The sequence below is a fragment of the Oryctolagus cuniculus genome, chromosome 10 (assembly GCF_051225735.1).
Source record: "Oryctolagus cuniculus isolate XC-2025 breed Fujian yellow rabbit chromosome 10, ASM5122573v1, whole genome shotgun sequence".
NCBI classification, from domain to species: domain Eukaryota; kingdom Metazoa; phylum Chordata; class Mammalia; order Lagomorpha; family Leporidae; genus Oryctolagus; species Oryctolagus cuniculus.
The window spans coordinates 98,034,190-98,052,571 of NC_142876.1; the positions used below are offsets into that span (position 1 = coordinate 98,034,190).

The 18,382-nt window shown below is 48.7% G+C and overlaps 1 protein-coding gene across 9 annotated transcripts in view; it reads left to right on the plus strand.

Moving 5' to 3' along the window:
- RFT1 (RFT1 glycolipid translocator homolog) overlaps positions 1-18,382 on the plus strand; it is a 49,482-nt gene that overhangs the window by 14,922 nt on the left and 16,178 nt on the right. For 7 of the 9 annotated variants that reach the window (XR_016214783.1, XM_070050720.2, XM_089306098.1 and 4 more), the window contains 3 exons: positions 2,464-2,601; positions 9,934-10,012; positions 16,791-16,841. Coding sequence is in view for 8 of the 9 variants with exons in the window: in XM_070050720.2 (XP_069906821.1) it covers positions 2,464-2,601; positions 9,934-10,012; positions 16,791-16,841 (268 nt within the window). In the remaining variant the exon portion in view is untranslated. Of the gene's footprint in view, positions 1-2,463; positions 2,602-7,405; positions 7,480-9,933; positions 10,013-16,790; positions 16,842-18,382 lie in introns of those variants that run through there. The other 2 variants (XM_089306101.1, XM_070050721.2) reach the window with 2 other exon arrangements.

Genomic DNA, 18,382 nt, shown 5'->3' on the forward strand with positions numbered 1-18,382 from the left:
CTTCCACCTGGTTTATATCATAGGTCATAGTACAGTGAAACCAGTCTGGGTTTACTTCCTTATCATAAGACTTCTGAGAGCTCTTTGGGAAGTTCTCTGTCAGTGTCTGGGTGAGAGGTCTAAGAGTCAGCAGCACCTTATCGAAGCGGGTGAGCTCCACCCAGGACACTGGAATTCCCGTTTGTCCGACTCACCTCCAGTTTCCCTCTTAAATTGGTCCCTTGTCCCATGTGTCAAATAAAAAGGCCACTCCAGAATATATGGAGAACCTTGCAACTAAACAGTAAAAAGACGAACTATCCAGTTAAAAAGTAGGCAGAAGTTTTGAACAGACATTTCTCTAAAGATAAACAAATTAATGGGCAGGTAACCCAACAGTCAACATCCTTAGTTACTAGAGAAATGCAAAATCAAAACCACGGTGAGGCTGGTGCTGCGGCTCACTAGGCTAATCCTCTGCCTGCAGCACTGGCACACCGGGTTCTAGTCCTGGTTGGGGCACTGGATTCTGTCCTGGTTGCCCCTCTTCCAGGCCAGCTCTCTGCTGTGGCCCGGGAGTGCAGTGGAGGATGGCCCAAGTCCTTGGGCCCTGCACCCGCATGGGAGACCAGGAGAAGCACCTGGCTCCTGGCTTCGGATCAGTGCGATGCGCCGGTTGTAGCGCGCCATTGAAGGTGCCATTGAAGGGTGAACCAACAGCAAAGGAAGACCTTTCTCTCTGTCTCTCTGTTTCTCACTGTCCAGTCTGCCTGTCAAAAACAAACAAACAAACAAACAAACAAAAAACACGGTGAGATATCACTTCATACCATTTTATTAAAAGAAATTAGAAAATAGCAAGTGTTGGTGAGGACATGGAGAAATGAAAACCCTCCTACCTTGCTGGTGGGATTGTTAACAGTGTAGCTGCTGTGGAAAACATAGCTGTTCCTCAAAATGTGAAACACAGGAATGTCACAGGACCCAGCCATTCTGCTCCCAAGTATTTAGAGCACTGAAAACATGCTTACACAGAAACTTGTACACAAATATTTATAGCAACACTATTCACAATAGCCAACAGGTAGAAACAACCCAAATGTTCATGAACTGATGAATGAATAAAATATGGTGGCTTCTTATAATGCCATATTATTCAGCCATAAAAGTTAAACACTAGTTCATACTACAAGGTAGGTGAACCAAGTGGAAGAAGTCAGACAAAAGGCCACAAGCGTAGGATTCCATCTACATGTCATGTAGAGAAGGAGAGCAGACGCGTGTTGGCCCGAGAGTGGGGGAGTGGGTAGTAACTCCTTAATGAGTGCAGTTTCCATGTGGGGGCAGGAAAATGTCCTGGAATTAGATAGCAGTGGTGGTTGCCTACCAGTGTGAATGTACTAAAAGCGACACTAACTGCACACTTTAAGACAGAACAGTGAACTTCGTCTATATGCTCTTTTCCCCTCTGTAAACGTTATGATGCCTTCACTCAGATGATCTGTGGGTTCATCATGCTTCCCCGGGGTGCTGGTTCGGCAGGAAGGCTGTTGGCATCAGGTGGTGTGGCTTGAAGCAGAGCTGCTCCTGTTTTTAGAGCTTCAGACATGAAAGAGGGTGGTTGGTGGCTGGCAGTGAGGGACAGGGGAGCCTCGGCCTGCTCACCTGAGGTTCACCTTGGTCCCTGCTGTGCGCCTTTCTGCAGGAGTGGCCTGCTTTGTGCCAGTATGGAAGTCCCAGTCCCTCCTGAGGGTGTGCTGCTTTCCTCAGGAGGCAGGAGGGTGCAAGGGAGCTTAAAGAAAGGGTTTTTTGGAACACTCCTCCCAGCCTGCAAACAATGATCCTGGCTCTTCCTGGCCAGGAGCCATTCTTTTGTCACAGATGGGTGGATGCAGGGGTGGGCCCTCTTATCGCCCCTTCATTTCCTCCCCCTTCCTGTAGTAGCCCTTGCCCTGCCCACACACTGGGTGGAATGGAGAGAGCCAGCAGCTCAATTCTGCTTTGTAATCAGAAAGCCACAGGTTTCCGGGGTTTATGGAAATTCCAGAGCCCTAGAAGGCGGCAAGTCCCTGGCTGTTAACACATCAGGACCCTGGACCTTCACAGGGTACAGGCAAGGGTGAGGTGGGAGGGACCTAGTCTTTTGGCCAAATATAAACCTTTTGAGAATGTACCTGACCTTGCTGTGCCTCTTGAGCTAGTGACCATCTATTATGGAAGTTGTGTTCTGCCTGCCCATGAGAACTTACATCCTCCCAGGAAGGGAAGGGAAGGGAAGTGTTTGGAACACCTTGCCCGAAAACACTGGCTCTGAGTGAACCACACTATTTTCCAAAGAGTGAGGGGTTGGCCAACAGAGAGCATGGTTAATTATGACAGTTGCATTCCTGGATTGGCCTTTAAGGTCATATTTATAGGCATGTCTTAATTTTATGTGGATATATTCAAACAGCTTAATTTCAATGCATTGTTTTCTTTTCTCAGCTCTTCTACACTGCAGTTCTGGTGCTCTGCTATGTTGTTTATTTCACAAAGTTACTGCTTTCCCCAGGATCCACCAAGCCACAGATTCTTCCTGTCTCCAGAATAACGGATCTGTTGCCCAGCCTTACCAAAACTGGAGTAAGTGTTGCAATTTATGAGTGTTGCAATTTATCTCATTGGTTTAATCACAGATTCTGAGAGAAAGGAACTGGAACCAATAGGTTGTTAACAATTGCAAAGATGATTTTCTAGCTCTGTTTATTTGACTCATTGCTGTGCACTAGGCCAGAGTTGCTAAATCAGACTCAATGTTTTGGCCTTGGAAAATTGTTGCAAAGACTGTCCTGTGCATTGTGGAATGGTTAGCAGCATCCCTGATTTCCGCCTACCAAATGCCAGTGGCAGCTACTCCCCAGCAAACACCCAGAAGTGTCTCCAGACACTGCCAAGCAACTCCTGGAGGGTAATATTGGTTAACACTTGGGATGGCTTTTCTTGGATGGAGCTTCTGCCACCTACCCATGGCACCAGGCCTCATGCCCAGTGCTTTCCGTGCCTTCTTCAAGGCTTACAGCAACTCTGCAGAGGCTGACACTGTCACTGTTTCTATTGTAGGCCCCAGGAGCTGGGGCTTAGTGAATAAACACCTGCCCGCAGTGAGGGTTGGAGTGAGGATGGGCTCAACTGCCAGCAGAGCGCAGGCTCCAACCACCCTGCTCCTCTCTGTTCTGCTTTGTCTTTTTTTTTCCCAGATTGACCCCCAGCATAGACAGCTGAAAGTTCTATGAAAGCAAGGGTGACCCCTCTGTAGTTTCTTGATCTAGCTGTTGGCCCGTGTTCCAGATGAGGCAGGAGGGCTGTAGGTGCCGAGGGGTGGCAGTGGGGCAACTCTGTTTCTCCTTGGCTCTTTGTCTCCACATATTTGGCTCTTGTGGGGTCCTTGCTGTCATGCATGGTGCTGGGACTGCACACGTTGCCTCAGCTGAGGGCCTTTACCACCTGCTCTGTTCCAGGCTTCTCCATTCTCCCCCATCATTCTTTGCAGGATGTGATGCGCTTAGTTGCGCTAAGGTGTGCACTGGGCTTCTCCTTATTTCTCTCTTGTGCCTACTTGAGAGAGTAGTAAAATATGTGAAACTTAAGTCCTGAGATTTACAGAATCCTGTTATCCAACTTTTCAAGGAAAACTAGTTAAGACATAGGCAAGCAGATGTGTTCTCACTGTCAGAATAGAGGTCTCCATTCTGATTGGCTTGATCTTGCCTGTGAACCTGATTCAGTACAACCACCGGGTGTACCACCGTCTACCTACATGCAGTGTAGTTGGCTAGGATTCAGGATTGCTTCTGCCATCTGCCCACAGAGCAGGTGTGGGGGTACAGAAAATTCTCTTCCTCCAGGTGCCCACTGAACCCAGCCTGGCCAGCCACTGTGCTCCAGGCATATTCTAGAAAAGAGCATTTAAACCCTTACTGTAAGCAGAGAGAGGGGATAATGAAGAGGCTGTAGAGTGATTGTTAAGGGTTTGGAACACAGAGCTTCTGTTTCTTTTTTTTTTAAGATTTCTTTCTTTCTTTCTTTCTTTTATTTATTTTATTTGACAGGTAGAGTTATAGACAGTGAGAGAGACAGAGAGAAAGGTCTTCCTTCCATTGGTTTACTCCCCAAATGGCCGCTACGGCTGGCGCTGTGCTGATCCGAAGCCAGGAGCCAGGTCTTTCTTCCTGGTTTCTCATGCAGATGCAGGGGCCCAAGCACTTGGGCCATCCTCCACTGCCTTCCCAGGCCACAGCAGAGAGCTGACCTGGAAGAGGAGCAGCCGGGACTAGACCTGGTGCCCATATGGGATGCCAGCACCACAGGCGGAGGATTAACCAAGTGAGCCATAGTACCAGCCAATTTATTTATTTATTTGTTTGAAAGAGTTACACAGAGTGAGAAGGAGAGGCAGAGAGAGAGAGAGAGAGAGAGAGAGGTCTTCCATCTGCTGGTTCCCTCCCCAATTGGCCACAACGGCTGGAGCTGTGTCAGTCAGCAGCCAGGAGCCAGGAGCTTCTTCCGGGTCTTCCACATGGGTGCAGGGGCCCAAGGACTTGGGCCATCTTCTACTACTTTCCCAGGCCACAGCTGAAAGCTGGATGGGAAGTGGACCAGCCAGGACTTGATCTGGGGCTCATATAGGATGCAGGCACTGCAGACTGCGGTTTTACCTGCTACGCCACAGTGCCAGCGCTGAGCTTCTGCTTCTTTTTCTGATAGATAGGGAGAATAATAGAACCTCCTGGCTAAGGCTGTTTTGAGAACCCATGGATGGGGCATATAAGGTGCTTAACACTGTGGCCTGGCATGAGTGGGCATGCCTGAGTGGCAGCTGATGTTACCACCATGGCCCTGCTGCTCTGAGAGCAGAGGTGGCTCCTGGGACCTGCTTGAAAGGCAGATGCTGACGGCATTGGTGTGGGAACTCAGAGTTCCGTCTGGCAGCCTCCCCTGATGGTAGCCTTGTCCGTACTGCCTGGACAGAAGCCTGTTCCTGCCGCACACAGTGGCACTGTTGCTGCTGACAAGCTCGGTGCTCTTTGGAACACAGACGTAGGGAAAATGATTTGTCATTCTCCGGGAGGCATCAGGGATAGAGCGGCCTCAGGATCTTCCTCTTTCAAGCGAGGTTGTGGAGCTTGTGTGAGCTGTGAGGCTCCTCTGAAGACTACAGCAGTTCCATCTCTGGAGTTTGACAAAGAGCCATTTCCAGGAACTGCCACTGACAGCGCGCTCTGTGCCAGGCACTGCGCCATGCATTCTCTGTGGATTCGTGTGTTCAGTCCTCGTAGTGGCACTCAGAGGTAAATACTCTTTTCTCCATTTCACAGATGAGAACTTGGAGGTTCACAGGAGTTAAGTGGCTAAGCCAAACTCACACAGCTCATGGTGGACCCACTTCTCTCTACCTTCTGTGGACTAACCTTCGTCTCTGTCCTTAACCTCCATGCTCTCATCTTCCAGAAGAAATTGTCTCATTGCCCTTGGTAGTTATTGGTTTACTCAAAGATTGGGAAGTGCCATGTAGAACTGTTCATTGTTCATGTTGATTATTTGAAGACAAGTAAAGAAGTGAGTCGAACCTGAATACCCAACTCGATGCCCCAAGGCAGCTGTCTGCCCTGGGGCTCCCTGGTTCAAAACTGGGTGAACGAGTACATTCAAAATGCGTTTGCCCAAAGTATGAGATTCCCCTTCGTATTATAGAATTTCATCTTCTTTAACGATATTTATTGAGTCTTATGATAAATTAATGGACCCTCAAAAAATGGCCACCTTTTGTGGTTTTTTTTTTTTTTTTTTTTTTGACATTTCTGAGTGATTTAAGAGATCTGGTAATATTTCAGTAACACTGAAATGGTCAGGTGTATTAAGCTTTATTAAGTGGTAAGCACTGTATCAGGTGCCCCAAGTGGAGTCCCTGGCCTCAGAATTTGCACTGTGGTGAGGACAGAGGGTGGGCACTCAGCTAGCTACCCTGCTGCACATTCTGGGGGAAGAACTGATGAACTGCATCTGGGAGCATCAGAAAGGCTTCATGGAGGAAGCTCCCTCTGAGCCGTCATGGACACACGGGTGGGCAGGGTAAAATGTGAATGGTGGACGTGCGCCTGGGTAGCTGCTGTGCCCAGGGCCTATTGCACGCCTGTTGGGATTGGGAATGCAGGAGTGACTGGGGTGCTTCTGTTGGCTTCATAGCTGGGGAGGAGGAGCTGACAGAAGGTGAACAGAGGCTAAGAAGGGAGGTGAGCCTGGCAGGTGGTGGTGGCCTCAGTGCTGTGGATTTTGGTTTTAATTTTGGGGCAGTGGTTCCTCAGAAAAGGCTTTGAAGTGGTGCGGAATCTAAAGGGCCGTGCTGAGGAGCTTGGATTCCCAGTGCCTCACTGGCTCTCATTCATCCTCATACCAGCTCCATGAGGCAGGACTTCGCATCCCATTTTGCAGATGGGAAAACTAAGGTTTAGCAAAAGTTAAGCATGGTGAGTCAAGGAACTACAGTTTGAATCTACAAGTCTCCAATGTTAACTACAGTCTCCAATGTTAACTCCGAAGCCCACCCTCACTGTGAGACGGTGGGCTCAAGGAGGAGTGGAAAGCAAAGCAGCTCAGTGGGCAGCGGAGGCACAGAGAGGATAGCTGGGAGGTGTGTGGGGGGACACAGCCCGGGCAGGTCCAGATGGGTGGAGCAGGAAGCAGAGAGCAAGCGGTGTCCTGTGGGGTGGTGGAGGCTGTGGGGGGTGTGTGGACAGGGCTGTGTTCCCAGGCTCTTGTCGGTGTGGGAAGGTCCAGCAGACTGGGTTCCCTGTGTCAGAGTCTGAGAAGGGTTAAAGCACAGTGACTGCAGCCTTCCGTGGGGTCGACCAAGCTGCAGCCGCTCCATCCATACAGTGGGGCAGTGGGTGCCTTGTGGGTCAGGGGGTTGGGAGCAGTTCCCACGCAGACAGGCTGCAGCTGCTGTGGCTTCACACTTCCCCCAGGAGTCTTGCTGTAAAGAGCTCATTAGCTCCTCCCGCCCATTCACAGCCTGCTTGGGCTTCTCAAGAGCTGCTAGGCAAACTGCACTTTTCACTTCCTTTGAAAAGAGCTTGGGGGCTGGGGAGGGCGCCCTGTCAGACAGCAAGGGCTTTACCATCTTCCTGCAGCTGACAGTGCCCCCTAGTGGTGCTGTGCGGTGCTCTTTGTTCTGGGAAAAGGAGACCGCCAGGTTTTCCACATCCTTCTCACTGGGGAAGTCAGCCGGGACTGTAGCAGCCCTGGCATCTACTCTAGGGTCAGTCACAGCTTGAAGGCGTCCTTGGGGAGGACTGAGGTGCGTCCTCCCACTGCTGGAAGAACGTTTTGGAGCCCAAGGGGTGACGAGAATGGGAGCTAGAAATGATCCTTGCTGTCAGAGTTGCTGTGGACTTACCAGTGTAGCCACCAACCGCATTGCTGTCGAGCATTTTGGAATGTGGCCAGTCTGAGTTGAGATGATCTGTAAGTGCCAAATACTCACTGGACTTTTCAGAGCCTTAGTATGCAAAAAATACTGTGAAATGACTCTAATATTTTTTAAAATATTTATTTATTTGTTTGAAAGAGTTACACAGAGAGAAAAGGAAAGGCAGAGAGGGACAGAGGTCTTCCATCTGCTGGTTCACTCCCTAATTGGCCACAACAGCTGGAGCTGTGTCAATCTGAAGCCAGGAGCCAGGAGCTTCTTTCGGGTCTCCCATGCGGGTGCAGGGGCCCAAGGACTTGGGCCATCTTCCACTGCTTTCCTAGGCCATAGAAGAGAGCTGGATCGGAAGTGGAGCAGCTGGGACTTGAACCAGCACTCATATGGCATGCCAGCACTACAGGGGGTGGCTGTACCTGCTACATTGCAGCACTGGCCCCTCTAATATTTTTAACTTTGATTCATATTAAATTAAAATATTTGTAATAAATTGAAACTGATTTCACTTGCTTCTTTTTCCTGTTCCTTGTGACTACTAGAAAATTTAGTGTGTGTGTGGCCTAGAGCATAGGCTCCAGGCTTGCCCTTGGGCCCACTTTTGTGGCTGAGAGTGACCTTTTAGAGAAGTGGAGTGCACTTGACCTTGTGATTCACCCCTCCCCTCCCAAAGAGCCTTCCCAAATCCCAACACTCAAAAGTCATAACTTGGAATAATCAGTACTTTTCAAAACACAGAGGAAACTGGGAGGAGTACAAGGATAGGAGTCAGAGATGATAATAGCTAGCTCACTGGGCCACTGCTCCATTTTTTTTTTTTTTTTTTTTTGACAGGCAGAGTGGACAGCGAGAGAGAGACAGAGAGAAAGGTCTTCCTTTGCCGTTGGTTCACCCTCCAATGGCCGCCGCGGCCGGCGCGCTGCGGCCGGCGCACTGCGCTGATCCGATGGCAGGAGCCAGGAGCCAGGAGCCAGGTGCTTTTCCTGGTCTCCCATGGGGTGCAGGGCCCAAGCACCTGGGCCATCCTCCACTGCACTCCCTGGCCACAGCAGAGAGCTGGCCTGGAAGAGGGGCAACCGGGACAGAATCCGGCGCCCCAACCGGGACTAGAACCCGGTGTGCCGGCGCCTCAAGGCGGAGGATTAGCCTAGTGAGCCGCGGCGCCGGCCCCACTGCTCCATTTTGTGGTCAGTTTTGTGGCCTTAAGGCCATCTGCCTTATAAGTTGACCTCTGCCCTATTTAAGTATTTGCTTCTTTCTTGCCCTCTTTGTCCTTAGGAGATGGGTAGTTGGAGGCCTCTTGGAGTTTTGGAAGAGCCGTATCAGTTTTGTTTTTCCTTTTCTTTTTTCCTGAGTGGTACTGATTCTAAGTATTTTAACTGATTGGGGAAAACTGAATTTCTTGTTTTAGCATTTATTTGAAAAGCAGAGTGACAGAAAAGAGATCTTCCATCTGCTGATTTATTCCCCAAAGACCTTCTTCATCCACTGCCTCACAGGATGCATTAGTAGGGAGCTGGACTGGAAGCACAGAGTAACCAGAACATAGACCAGGCACTCAGATATGGGATGCAGTATCGTCAGTGATGGATTAACCCCGCTGTACTGCAGTGCCCGCCCTTGAATTTCTTTTGAATTATATAAGCACAGCTTATAAACTCTATGCAAAAGAGCCCTGCTTGATTGAATATGGTATTCATATATGGACCCTGTAGAGCAGAAATTGTTCTCTGGCTTGGCATGCTTCATTTTTTAAGTATTTTTTTTCTTTATTTGAAAGGCAAAGCAATAAAAGAGAGAAAGAGAGAGAGATTGCTAGAGAGAGTGCTTCCATCTGCTGATTCACTCCCAAATGCCTGCAACAGGCAGGGCTGGGTGTGGCCGAACAAGAGCCAGGAGGTCAATCCAGGTCTCACATGGGTAGCAGGGATCCAAGGACTTCAGCCATCACTGCTGCTTCCCTGTGTACATATTAGCTGGAAGCTGAGGCAGAGATTGAACTCAGGCATTCAGATGTGGGATGCTGGCGTCCCAAGAGGTGGCCTAACCCACTGTGCCACAATGCTCAGCCCACTTCAGATATTCTGTAAGGGAAGGCCCATGAGCTGGAGGTGTCAGCTCGATGTGGCCAGGGTACTGACTGGACCTCCATGGGGCAGTAGCAATTCTTGAGGAGTCTCCGCCTGTGGATCCTCCACTGCCTTCCCGGGCCACAGCAGAGAGCTGGCCTGGAAGAGGAGCAACCGGGACAGAATCCGGTGCCCCGACCGGAACTAGAACCTGATGTGCCGGCGCCGCAGGCGGAGGATTAGCCTAGTGAGCCGCGGTGCTGGCCTAGATGTTTTTCTGTGCTTAGATTTAAATGGGGAATTGCAGGGGTCAGGGGATATTCAAATCAGGGTTTAGGGACTAGAGTGAGTTTGACTGTCATGTAGCACTGTGTTCTTAGACCTGACATGCCTGGGATTTTGTGTTTGTTTTGTTTTCTCTTCCAGGCTTTTGTAAATTGGAAAGAGGCTAAACTGACCTGGAGTTTTTTCAAGCAGTCCTTCTTGAAACAGATTTTGACTGAAGGTAAGGAAGACATGGCTCTGAGCAGTGAGGAGACCTCCGCAGAAGGACTGCTGTTACCTGGGTACCTGCCTGCAACCCCCTGAGCACAAAGACCTCAGAAATGGTGTTTTTGTTTTTGTTTTTTCAGATAAGGAGAGGAAAACCAACTTTCATTTAGTGTTATGTTTTACGTATTGAGGAAGCTGAGGGTCAGGAGATTTGTAGAGCTTCTTCAGGATTCTACAGTAAAGTAGAACAGCTTTTTTGGGATCCAAGTCTAACTCTATAACCCCATTCCATCATTTTAATAAATGTATTATACAAGTATTACTTTTATAAATAAATATTTAAATAAATAAACCCTTAAAATATTACTTCTGTTATAGAAAAGAAACTGGCCATTATTACCACATCCTAATTTTTTATACATTTTCTACTTTTTTTCAACTTGTTTATGAACCAGGATTTTCATCATCATTTTACTTTCTTGAACAGCAAGATTGGCTTGTGTACTGGTTTGATCAGACTTGTTTGTTTGTTTTCTATAGATTTTTATTTTATTTATTTGAGAGGTAGAGTTATAGAGAGAGGGAGAGACAGAGAGAGAGGTCTTCTATCTACTGGTTCACTCCCCAAATGGCTGCAAGGGCTGGAGCCAGGCCGATCAGGAGCCAGGAGCTTCTTCCAGGTCTCCACACGGGTGCAGGAGCCCAAGTTCTTGGACCATCTTCTACTGCCTTCCCTGGCCATAGCAGAGAGGGGCAGCAGGGACTATGGGATGCCATCACAGCAGGTGGAGGCTTAGCCCACTACACCACAATGCTGGCCCTCAGACTTTTTTTTTTTAGAAAAAGATTTATTTTGTATTTATTTGAAAGGCAGAGTTATGGTGGGGTGGGGTGCTATCTTCTATCCACTGGTTCACTCCCTAAATGGCTTCAACAGCTGGGGCTGTTGCAGGCCAATCCCAGGAGCCCAGAGCTTCCTCTAGGTCTCCCCACATGGGTAACAGGGTCATCCTTCACTGGGGCCATCCTACAGTATGCACATCAGCAGGGAACTGGGTGAGAAGTGGAGCAGCCAGGACTCAAACCAATGCCCATATGGATGCCCTCTTCGCAGGTGGCAGCTAAACCAATTATGCCATGACACTGGGCCTCTTGATCAGGCTTCCTTTTTTTTTTTTTTTAGATTTGTTTGTTTATTTGAAAGGCAGAGTTACAGAGAGGCAGAGGCAGAGAAAGACAGAGGGAGAGAGGTCATCCATCCACTGGTTTATCTGCAATGGCTGGAGCTGCGCTGATCCAAAGCAGGAGCCAAGAGCTTCTTCCAGGTCTCCCACACGGGTACAGGGTCCCAAGGACTTGGGCCATCTTCTGCTGCTTTCCCAGGCCATAGCAGAGAGCTGGATGGGAAGTGGAGCAGCTGGGACTCGAACTGGTACCCATATGGGATGCTGGCACTGCGGCAGTGGCTTTACCTAATACTACACCAAAGCGCCAGCCTGGACAGAGCTCTTGATGCAGAGAGCTGGCAGGGAGCTGAAGGCATGTTGTATGCATGTGTGTATGCATGCATATGCATGTATGCATATGTATGTGTTGGTTTATTTGTATTCACAATTAACCAAAAATGAGATTTGAGGCATCTGTAAAGTGTTGAAGGTAATAGTTCCTCTTTAAATACAAATTTCATATCTATACACCTATTTTATATTACTGGACATATTTTTTAATCTTTTCAGAATTATAGATTAATCATAAAAATAATATAACCCCATTATAACAGTCACTGAAATGTAAAAAAGTTCCCTATAATCCTAGAATTCATTTTTTTAATATTTAAAATTCTTACATAGGTTTTATTACCTTGTTTTTTGTTTTGTTTTGTTTTTTTTTTTTTTTTTGTTTTTTGTTTTTTGTTTTTTTTTTGACAGGCAGAGTGGACAGTGAGAGAGAGAGACAGAGAGAAAGGTCTTCCTTTACCGTTGGTTCACCCTCCAATGGCCGCTGCAGCCGGCGCGCTGTGGCTGGTGCACTGCGCCGATCCAAAGGCAGGCGCCAGGTGCTTCTCCTGGTCTCCCATGCAGGTGCAGGGCCCAAGGACTTGGGCCATCCTCCACTGCACCCCCGGGCCACAGCAGAGAGCTGGCCTTGAAGAGGGGCAACCGGGACAGAATCTGGTGCCCCAACCGGGACTAGAACCCGTTGTGCCGGTGCCACAGGCGGAGGATTAGCCTATTGAGCCGCGGCGCCGTCCTTACCTTGTTGTATTTTCTCTTTTTTTAAAATAGTTATTTATTTATTTGAAAGAGTTACACAGAGAGAGGAGAGGCAGAGAGAGAGAGAGAGAGGTCTTCCATCCGATGGTTTACTCCCCAATTGGCCTCAATGGCCGGAGCTGGACCAATCCAAATCCAGGAGCCAGGAGCTTCCTCCAGGTCTCCCATGGGTCTAAGGACTTGGGCCATCTTCTACTGCTTTCCTAGGCTACCTCAGAGAGCTGGATTTGAAGTGGAGTAGCTGGGTCTTGAACTGGCACCCATATGGGATGCCGGCACTTCAGGCCAGGGCATTAACCTGCTGCCCCATAGCACAAGACCTGTATTATCTTTTTTTAAGGTGTGGCTCCAAGGGGAAGTAATTGTCCCTTTACCTGTTTCCCATCTGTGACCTCAGGCATAGGACCAGAGGTATCTGAGAGCTGTTGAGACGTGGAAAATGTGTGTTTCTGACCTGAGCTTGGAAGTTTGCCACTGCCAAAGTGAAACTGTCCCAAGGCCTCCTGGGGAAGCAAGGGTCAGCCAGCATTGCTCTGTAGAGGCACCTGAGCCCTAAGCTCCACGGGAACAGTGGGTGTGCCCTTGGTAATCGCTGTCTCCCTGCCAGGCCTGGCACAAGATAGATGCTCACTGATTCTTTGTTGATACAGTAGGAAAATCAGTAGCAGAAGGTAACTGCAGTAAATTGTGTATTGATTGTTCACATTGTTATTAGAGCAGGAGAATCAGTGGAGTAAGTTTCAGAAAGGACACTTGCTTATATGCTATTTTTCCCCCTGAAGTTTTATTTTTCTAAATTTTTATGCTATATTTTATTTGAAGAGCAGAGAGAGAAAGAGAAAGAGAGACAAAGCCAGACAGGCAGAGAGAGATGCTATCTGCTGGCTCATTCCCTAAATGCCCGTAATAACCAGGGTTGAGCCAAACTGAGGCTAAGAGCCTAGAAACCAACCTTGAGTTTCTCACAGGTATCCAAGAACTTGAGCCATCACCTGCCATCTCCCAGGGTGCTTGTTAACAGGAAGCTGGACTTGGAAGTGGAAGCAGGACTCAAACGTAGGCACTCCAGTGTAGGATGTGGGTTGTTACATGGGGTGGCTTAATCATTGTGCTGAATGCCTGCCCCCTGCCCCTGCCCCCGCCCCTAAAAGTTTTAAGAACAGTTTTAATGAGTTTGAAGGAAGGAGTCCAGTCTAAGTGATGGCCCTAACTTGGTTGTTTGGATTGCCATCACCGGCATGTGTTTGCAGCAGCAGGTTTCAGCCACTACGCTAAGTCTCCCAAGCCTGGCCTGAATGTGGTGCTGCGTGCATGCTTGTTAGTTTGGCCCCTGGCATGGCTGCCTGACTGGGCCACCAGGAGCCCAAGAATTTCTCAAGGCCTCTTCCATTGCAGGAAAATAAAGAAGTGGCTTAGTTAGGTCTCCCAGATTTTTTTTTTAATCTTTAAAGCATACAGTTCTAGGAGCATGCAAGTTGAGGGGGCTGGCATTGTGACATAATAGGTTAAGTTGCCGCATGCAATGCTGGCATCCCCTGTGGGTACCAGTTCAAGTTCTGGATGTTCCACTGCTGATCCAGCTTCCTGCTAATGCTCCTGAGAAAGCAGAAGATGGTCAAAGTGCTTGGGAGACCTGGAAGAAGTTCCTGGCTCCTGACTTCAGCCTGGCCCAGCCCTGGCTGTGGCAGCCTTCTGCAGGAGTGAACTAGCAGATAGAAGACCTCTTTCTCTCTCTGCCTTTAAAATATATATATATATATATATATATATATATATATATATATATATTTTTACATATTTGACAGGTAGAGTTAGACAGTGAGAGAGAGAGACAGAGAGAAAGGTCTTCCTTCCGTTGGATTACCCCCAAGATGGCCACTACGGCCGGAGCTACGCCGATCCGAAGCCAGGAGCCAGGTGCTTCCTCCTGGTCTCCCATGCGGGTGCAGGAGCCCAAACACTTGGACCATCCTCCACTGCCTTCCCAGGCCACAGCAGAGAGCTGGACTGGAAGAGGGGCAACCGGGACTAGAACCCAGTGCCCATATGGGATGCCGGCACCGCAGGCGGAGGATTAACCAAGTGAGCCACGGCTCCGGCCCTCAAATAAATAATTTTTAAAAAGTAAAAAAATTTTTTAAAAATGCCACTTGAGACATCCACATCAGAATGCCTTGTTCAAGTCCTGATTCTGATCCCAATTCTAGCTTCCTGCTAATGCGTACCATAGGAGGCAGCAGAAGGTGGCCTAGGTACTTGGGCTCTTCCCATCCATGTGGGAGACCCCGGTAGAGTTCTGAGCTCCTGACTTTGGCCTGGCCCAGCCACTATTGCTACAGGCATTTGGAGAGTGAACCAGTGGATAGGAACTCTGTCTCTCAAATAAATAATTTTAAAACTACAACTCTAAAAAGGTTGAAGTCATTTTTTGTACTAGTAAAAATGTGTGTGCTGTTCCCTTCTGCCCTGACATTTCCTGCACACTGTGTGCCAGGTGAGGAGAATGCAAATGAGAGCAACAGTCCACAGCCCCAGGAGCTCATTCTCTCCCCAGAGATGCGGCCAGGTGGTTCACTGTTATGGGGGGCTGTACTCGAGGTACTAATTTGGCTCCCAGAAGTACCTGAGTATCCTCTGGCTTCCTGGAGTTCTGCTGGGAAACCAGGTACATGGTGGTGACAGATGGGGCTCCTACCCTCAGGGAGCTTCCAGAACGTGGGAAGGAGAGTCCTCTTGGGCCAGAAGACGGGGAAGGCCTTGCAGAAGAGCCATTCTTGGTGTTGAGAATGCAAAGAGCCAAGACCCAGAGCATGGCCATCCATGGGTGCAGCCTGACTCAGGGCAGTTAGGGGGTAAAGGCCTGGGGGCAAGGGTGGTGCAGAGGATGACAGGGTGAGGCGGGGTGAGCTGGTGAAAGGCAGCCTGACTGATAGTTTCAGATCCGTGTATGAAAGGCCTCAAGAGCAGGATTAAGGAGCCTGGACTTGTTGTAAACCCTGAAGAGCTACCTCAAAGTGTGGAGGTTGTACATGTAAGAGCTGTACGTGTGTTTGTAGAAGCTGGAGCTGTTAGTGGTGCATGTGGATCAGAGACATAGGCCAGGGAGGAACCAAAGGACGTCCCTGCCACACAGACACAGGACTGGGGAGCTTGTAGGGAGTCGTGGTCGGGGGGAGTCTTGAGACCAGTGCTGCTCCTGGCCTCTGGATGCTTTCCTTTCTGGACAATTGCTAGGAGGTAGAATTTGTCTTTCAGGGCTACGGGCACTGTTTTGAGCTCTGTCTCCTAATGGTCAATGCCTTTTGCTCCTGGATAAGAAAATTCATGGAAGCCAGGGGTGGGCCCGGGTTTGGTGTCTTCACCTTAGAGGCATTAATCTATCTTAGATTTGAGTCATGACCTTGGGCTTCAGAGCTTTGCCAGCCCTTGGGGAACTCTCTCCACCCCAAGAAGAGCTTTTTGATGAGCCTATACATACTATTGGGGACATTTCAATCACAGATGGTTTATATTCAGGTTATCTTGCCTTCCTTAAAACTTGGGGCATTTTCACCATTAACATTTTTGTAATCTCCCTATACTTTTTTTTTAAGATTTATTTATTTATTTGAAAGTAAGAGTTACACAGAGAGAGAAGGAGAGGCAGAGAGAGTGAGAGAGAGAGGTCTTCCATCCTCCAGTTCACTCCCCAACTGGCTGCAAGGGCCGGAGCTGTGCCAGTCCAAAACAGGGAGCCAGGAGCTTCTTCCAGGTCTCACACAGGGGTACAGGGGCCCAAGGACTTGGGCCATCTTCTACTGTATTCCAAAGATATAGCAGAGAGCTGGATCGGAAGTGGGGCAGCTGGGACTAGAACTAACACCCATATTGGCTGCCGGCACTGCAGGCAGCGGCTTTACCTGCTATGCCACAGCACTCGCCCCTCCCTATACTTTTATTTTAAAACTTCTTAGGTTGGTTTTATTGATTTTATTATTTTTAGAAGATTACTTATGTGAAAAGCAGAGCAATAACAAGTGAGGTGGGATGGGGGGAGGGATTTATCTTCTGGTTCACTCCCTAAATATCTACCGCAGCCTGGCTGGGCCAGGCCAGTAGCAAGGAACTCTCCAGGTCTCCCCCATGGGCAGTGAGGCCCAGGTGCTTGAACCATCATCTGCACATTAGCAGAGAGCTGGGTCGGAAGCAAAGTAGCAAGGACTTGAACTGGCACTCAGATATGTGATGCCAGCTTCATAAACAGCGGCTTAAGCTGCTGGTGCTATAAGCCCAGCCCCCTTGCTTTTATCTTAATTGCCTTGGAGTTTCACTGTCAATAAAGCCCTTAGCATATGCATATTATTACTATGAGATTATTTGAAATCACCATTAGAACAGGGAACGTGTCTTTAACTGATTATCTAATTTTTCTTCTTAAGAGTATTTGTCAGTAGGAAAATTTGATAAATGGAAAGATAAAAGGAACTGAGAAATTACTGTGCATTTGAAATGCCAACTATTTTGTTTTTCCATTTACAGGTGAGCGATATGTGATGACATTTTTGAACGTATTAAATTTTGGCGATCAGGGTAAGATGTTTTAATCAAAAGTTGATCTATGAATACATACTTCCTAATATTTCTTTCTGTAACTTGATAATATCTCATGAAAAAATGAACCTGGAGATGTTGGGAAATTAATACTATAAAGAAAGAATCCTGAGCCGGCGCCGTGGCTCAATAGGCTAATCCTCCACCTTGCGGCGCCGGCACACCGGGTTCTAGTCCCGGTTGGGGCGCCGGATTCTGTCCCGGTTGCCCCTCTTCCAGGCCAGCCCTCTGCTATGGCCAGGGAGTGCAGTGGAGGATGGCCCAGGTGCTTGGGCCCTGCACCCCATGGGAGACCAGGAAAAAGCACCTGGATCCTGGCTCCTGCCATCGGATCAGTGCAGTGCGCCGGCTGCAGCGGCGGCCATTGGAGGGTGAACCAACGGCAAAAGGAAGACCTTTCTCTCTCTGTCTCTCTCTCTGTCCACTCTGCCTATCAAAAATAAAAAAAAAAAAAAAAAGAAAGAATCCTGATGCTTATAAACTGTAGGTCTTGGTAAATATATTATACAGTATACTGCCCAGGTCTTGTCCAGGCCCATGTGTCTTAATCTTTATTCCAGGTTCTTGCCCCCACAGAGATAAGAATTTAAAGCAGAGTTATAATACAGGGCACAAGTGAGGACAGGATTAATTGAAATGGAGAGTGAATGTGCATTGGTGTATGAGTGTGAACCTCCCCACACAAAGACAAACTAGTCATGAGGAGGTCAGAGAGCTGGATCCCCTGGAATGGTCAAGAGTGAAAGAAGGGCCCTTCCTGCATTATCAGTCTTTTTTTATTATTTTAAGATTTATTTTATTTGAAAGACAGTTACAGAGAGAGGTAGAGTTAGAGAGAGAGAGAGTGAGAAAGAGGTCTTCCATACGCTGGTTCACTCTCCAGATGCCTTCAGTCACCAGAGCTGTGCCAATCTAAAGCCAGGAGCCAGGAGCTTCTTCTGGGTCTCCCACATGGGTGCAGAGGCCCAAGGACTTTAGCCATCCTCTGCTGCTTTCCCAGGTGCATTAATAGGGAGCTGGATTGGAAATAGAGCAGCCGGAACTTGAACTTGCACCCACATGGGATGCTAGCACTGCAGACTGGAGCTTTAACTCACTGTGCCACAGTGCAAGGCTGCTATCAGTCTCTTTTATGGTATAGGGTGATAGGGTGTGCTCTAATTGAATATATAAACAGGTTGGAGTGTGGGTGGTGTCGCTCCCCCATTCGCGGAGGAACGACACAGGACCCTGCGCTGTTCTTTTGTCTGCTCTGCCCTTCCTGGGTTTGCTGCTGGTCCTTCCCGGGTTGGCTGCCGATCCCTCCCACCTCCGTGGAAGGGCGGCTCCCCCTGCCACTTTCCCCACTTCCGCGGGGGAGCGGCACACCGCCGGCCGGCTCTCTCGGGGGCTGCTCAGATATTATCCGGATGTTCCTGGTGCATGTTGTCTCTCTCCTCCTTTATAGTCCTCTTCCACCAATCCCAACTCTGCTACCCACACGCCGAGCACGCTGCTCTCCTCCAATCAGGAGCAGGATC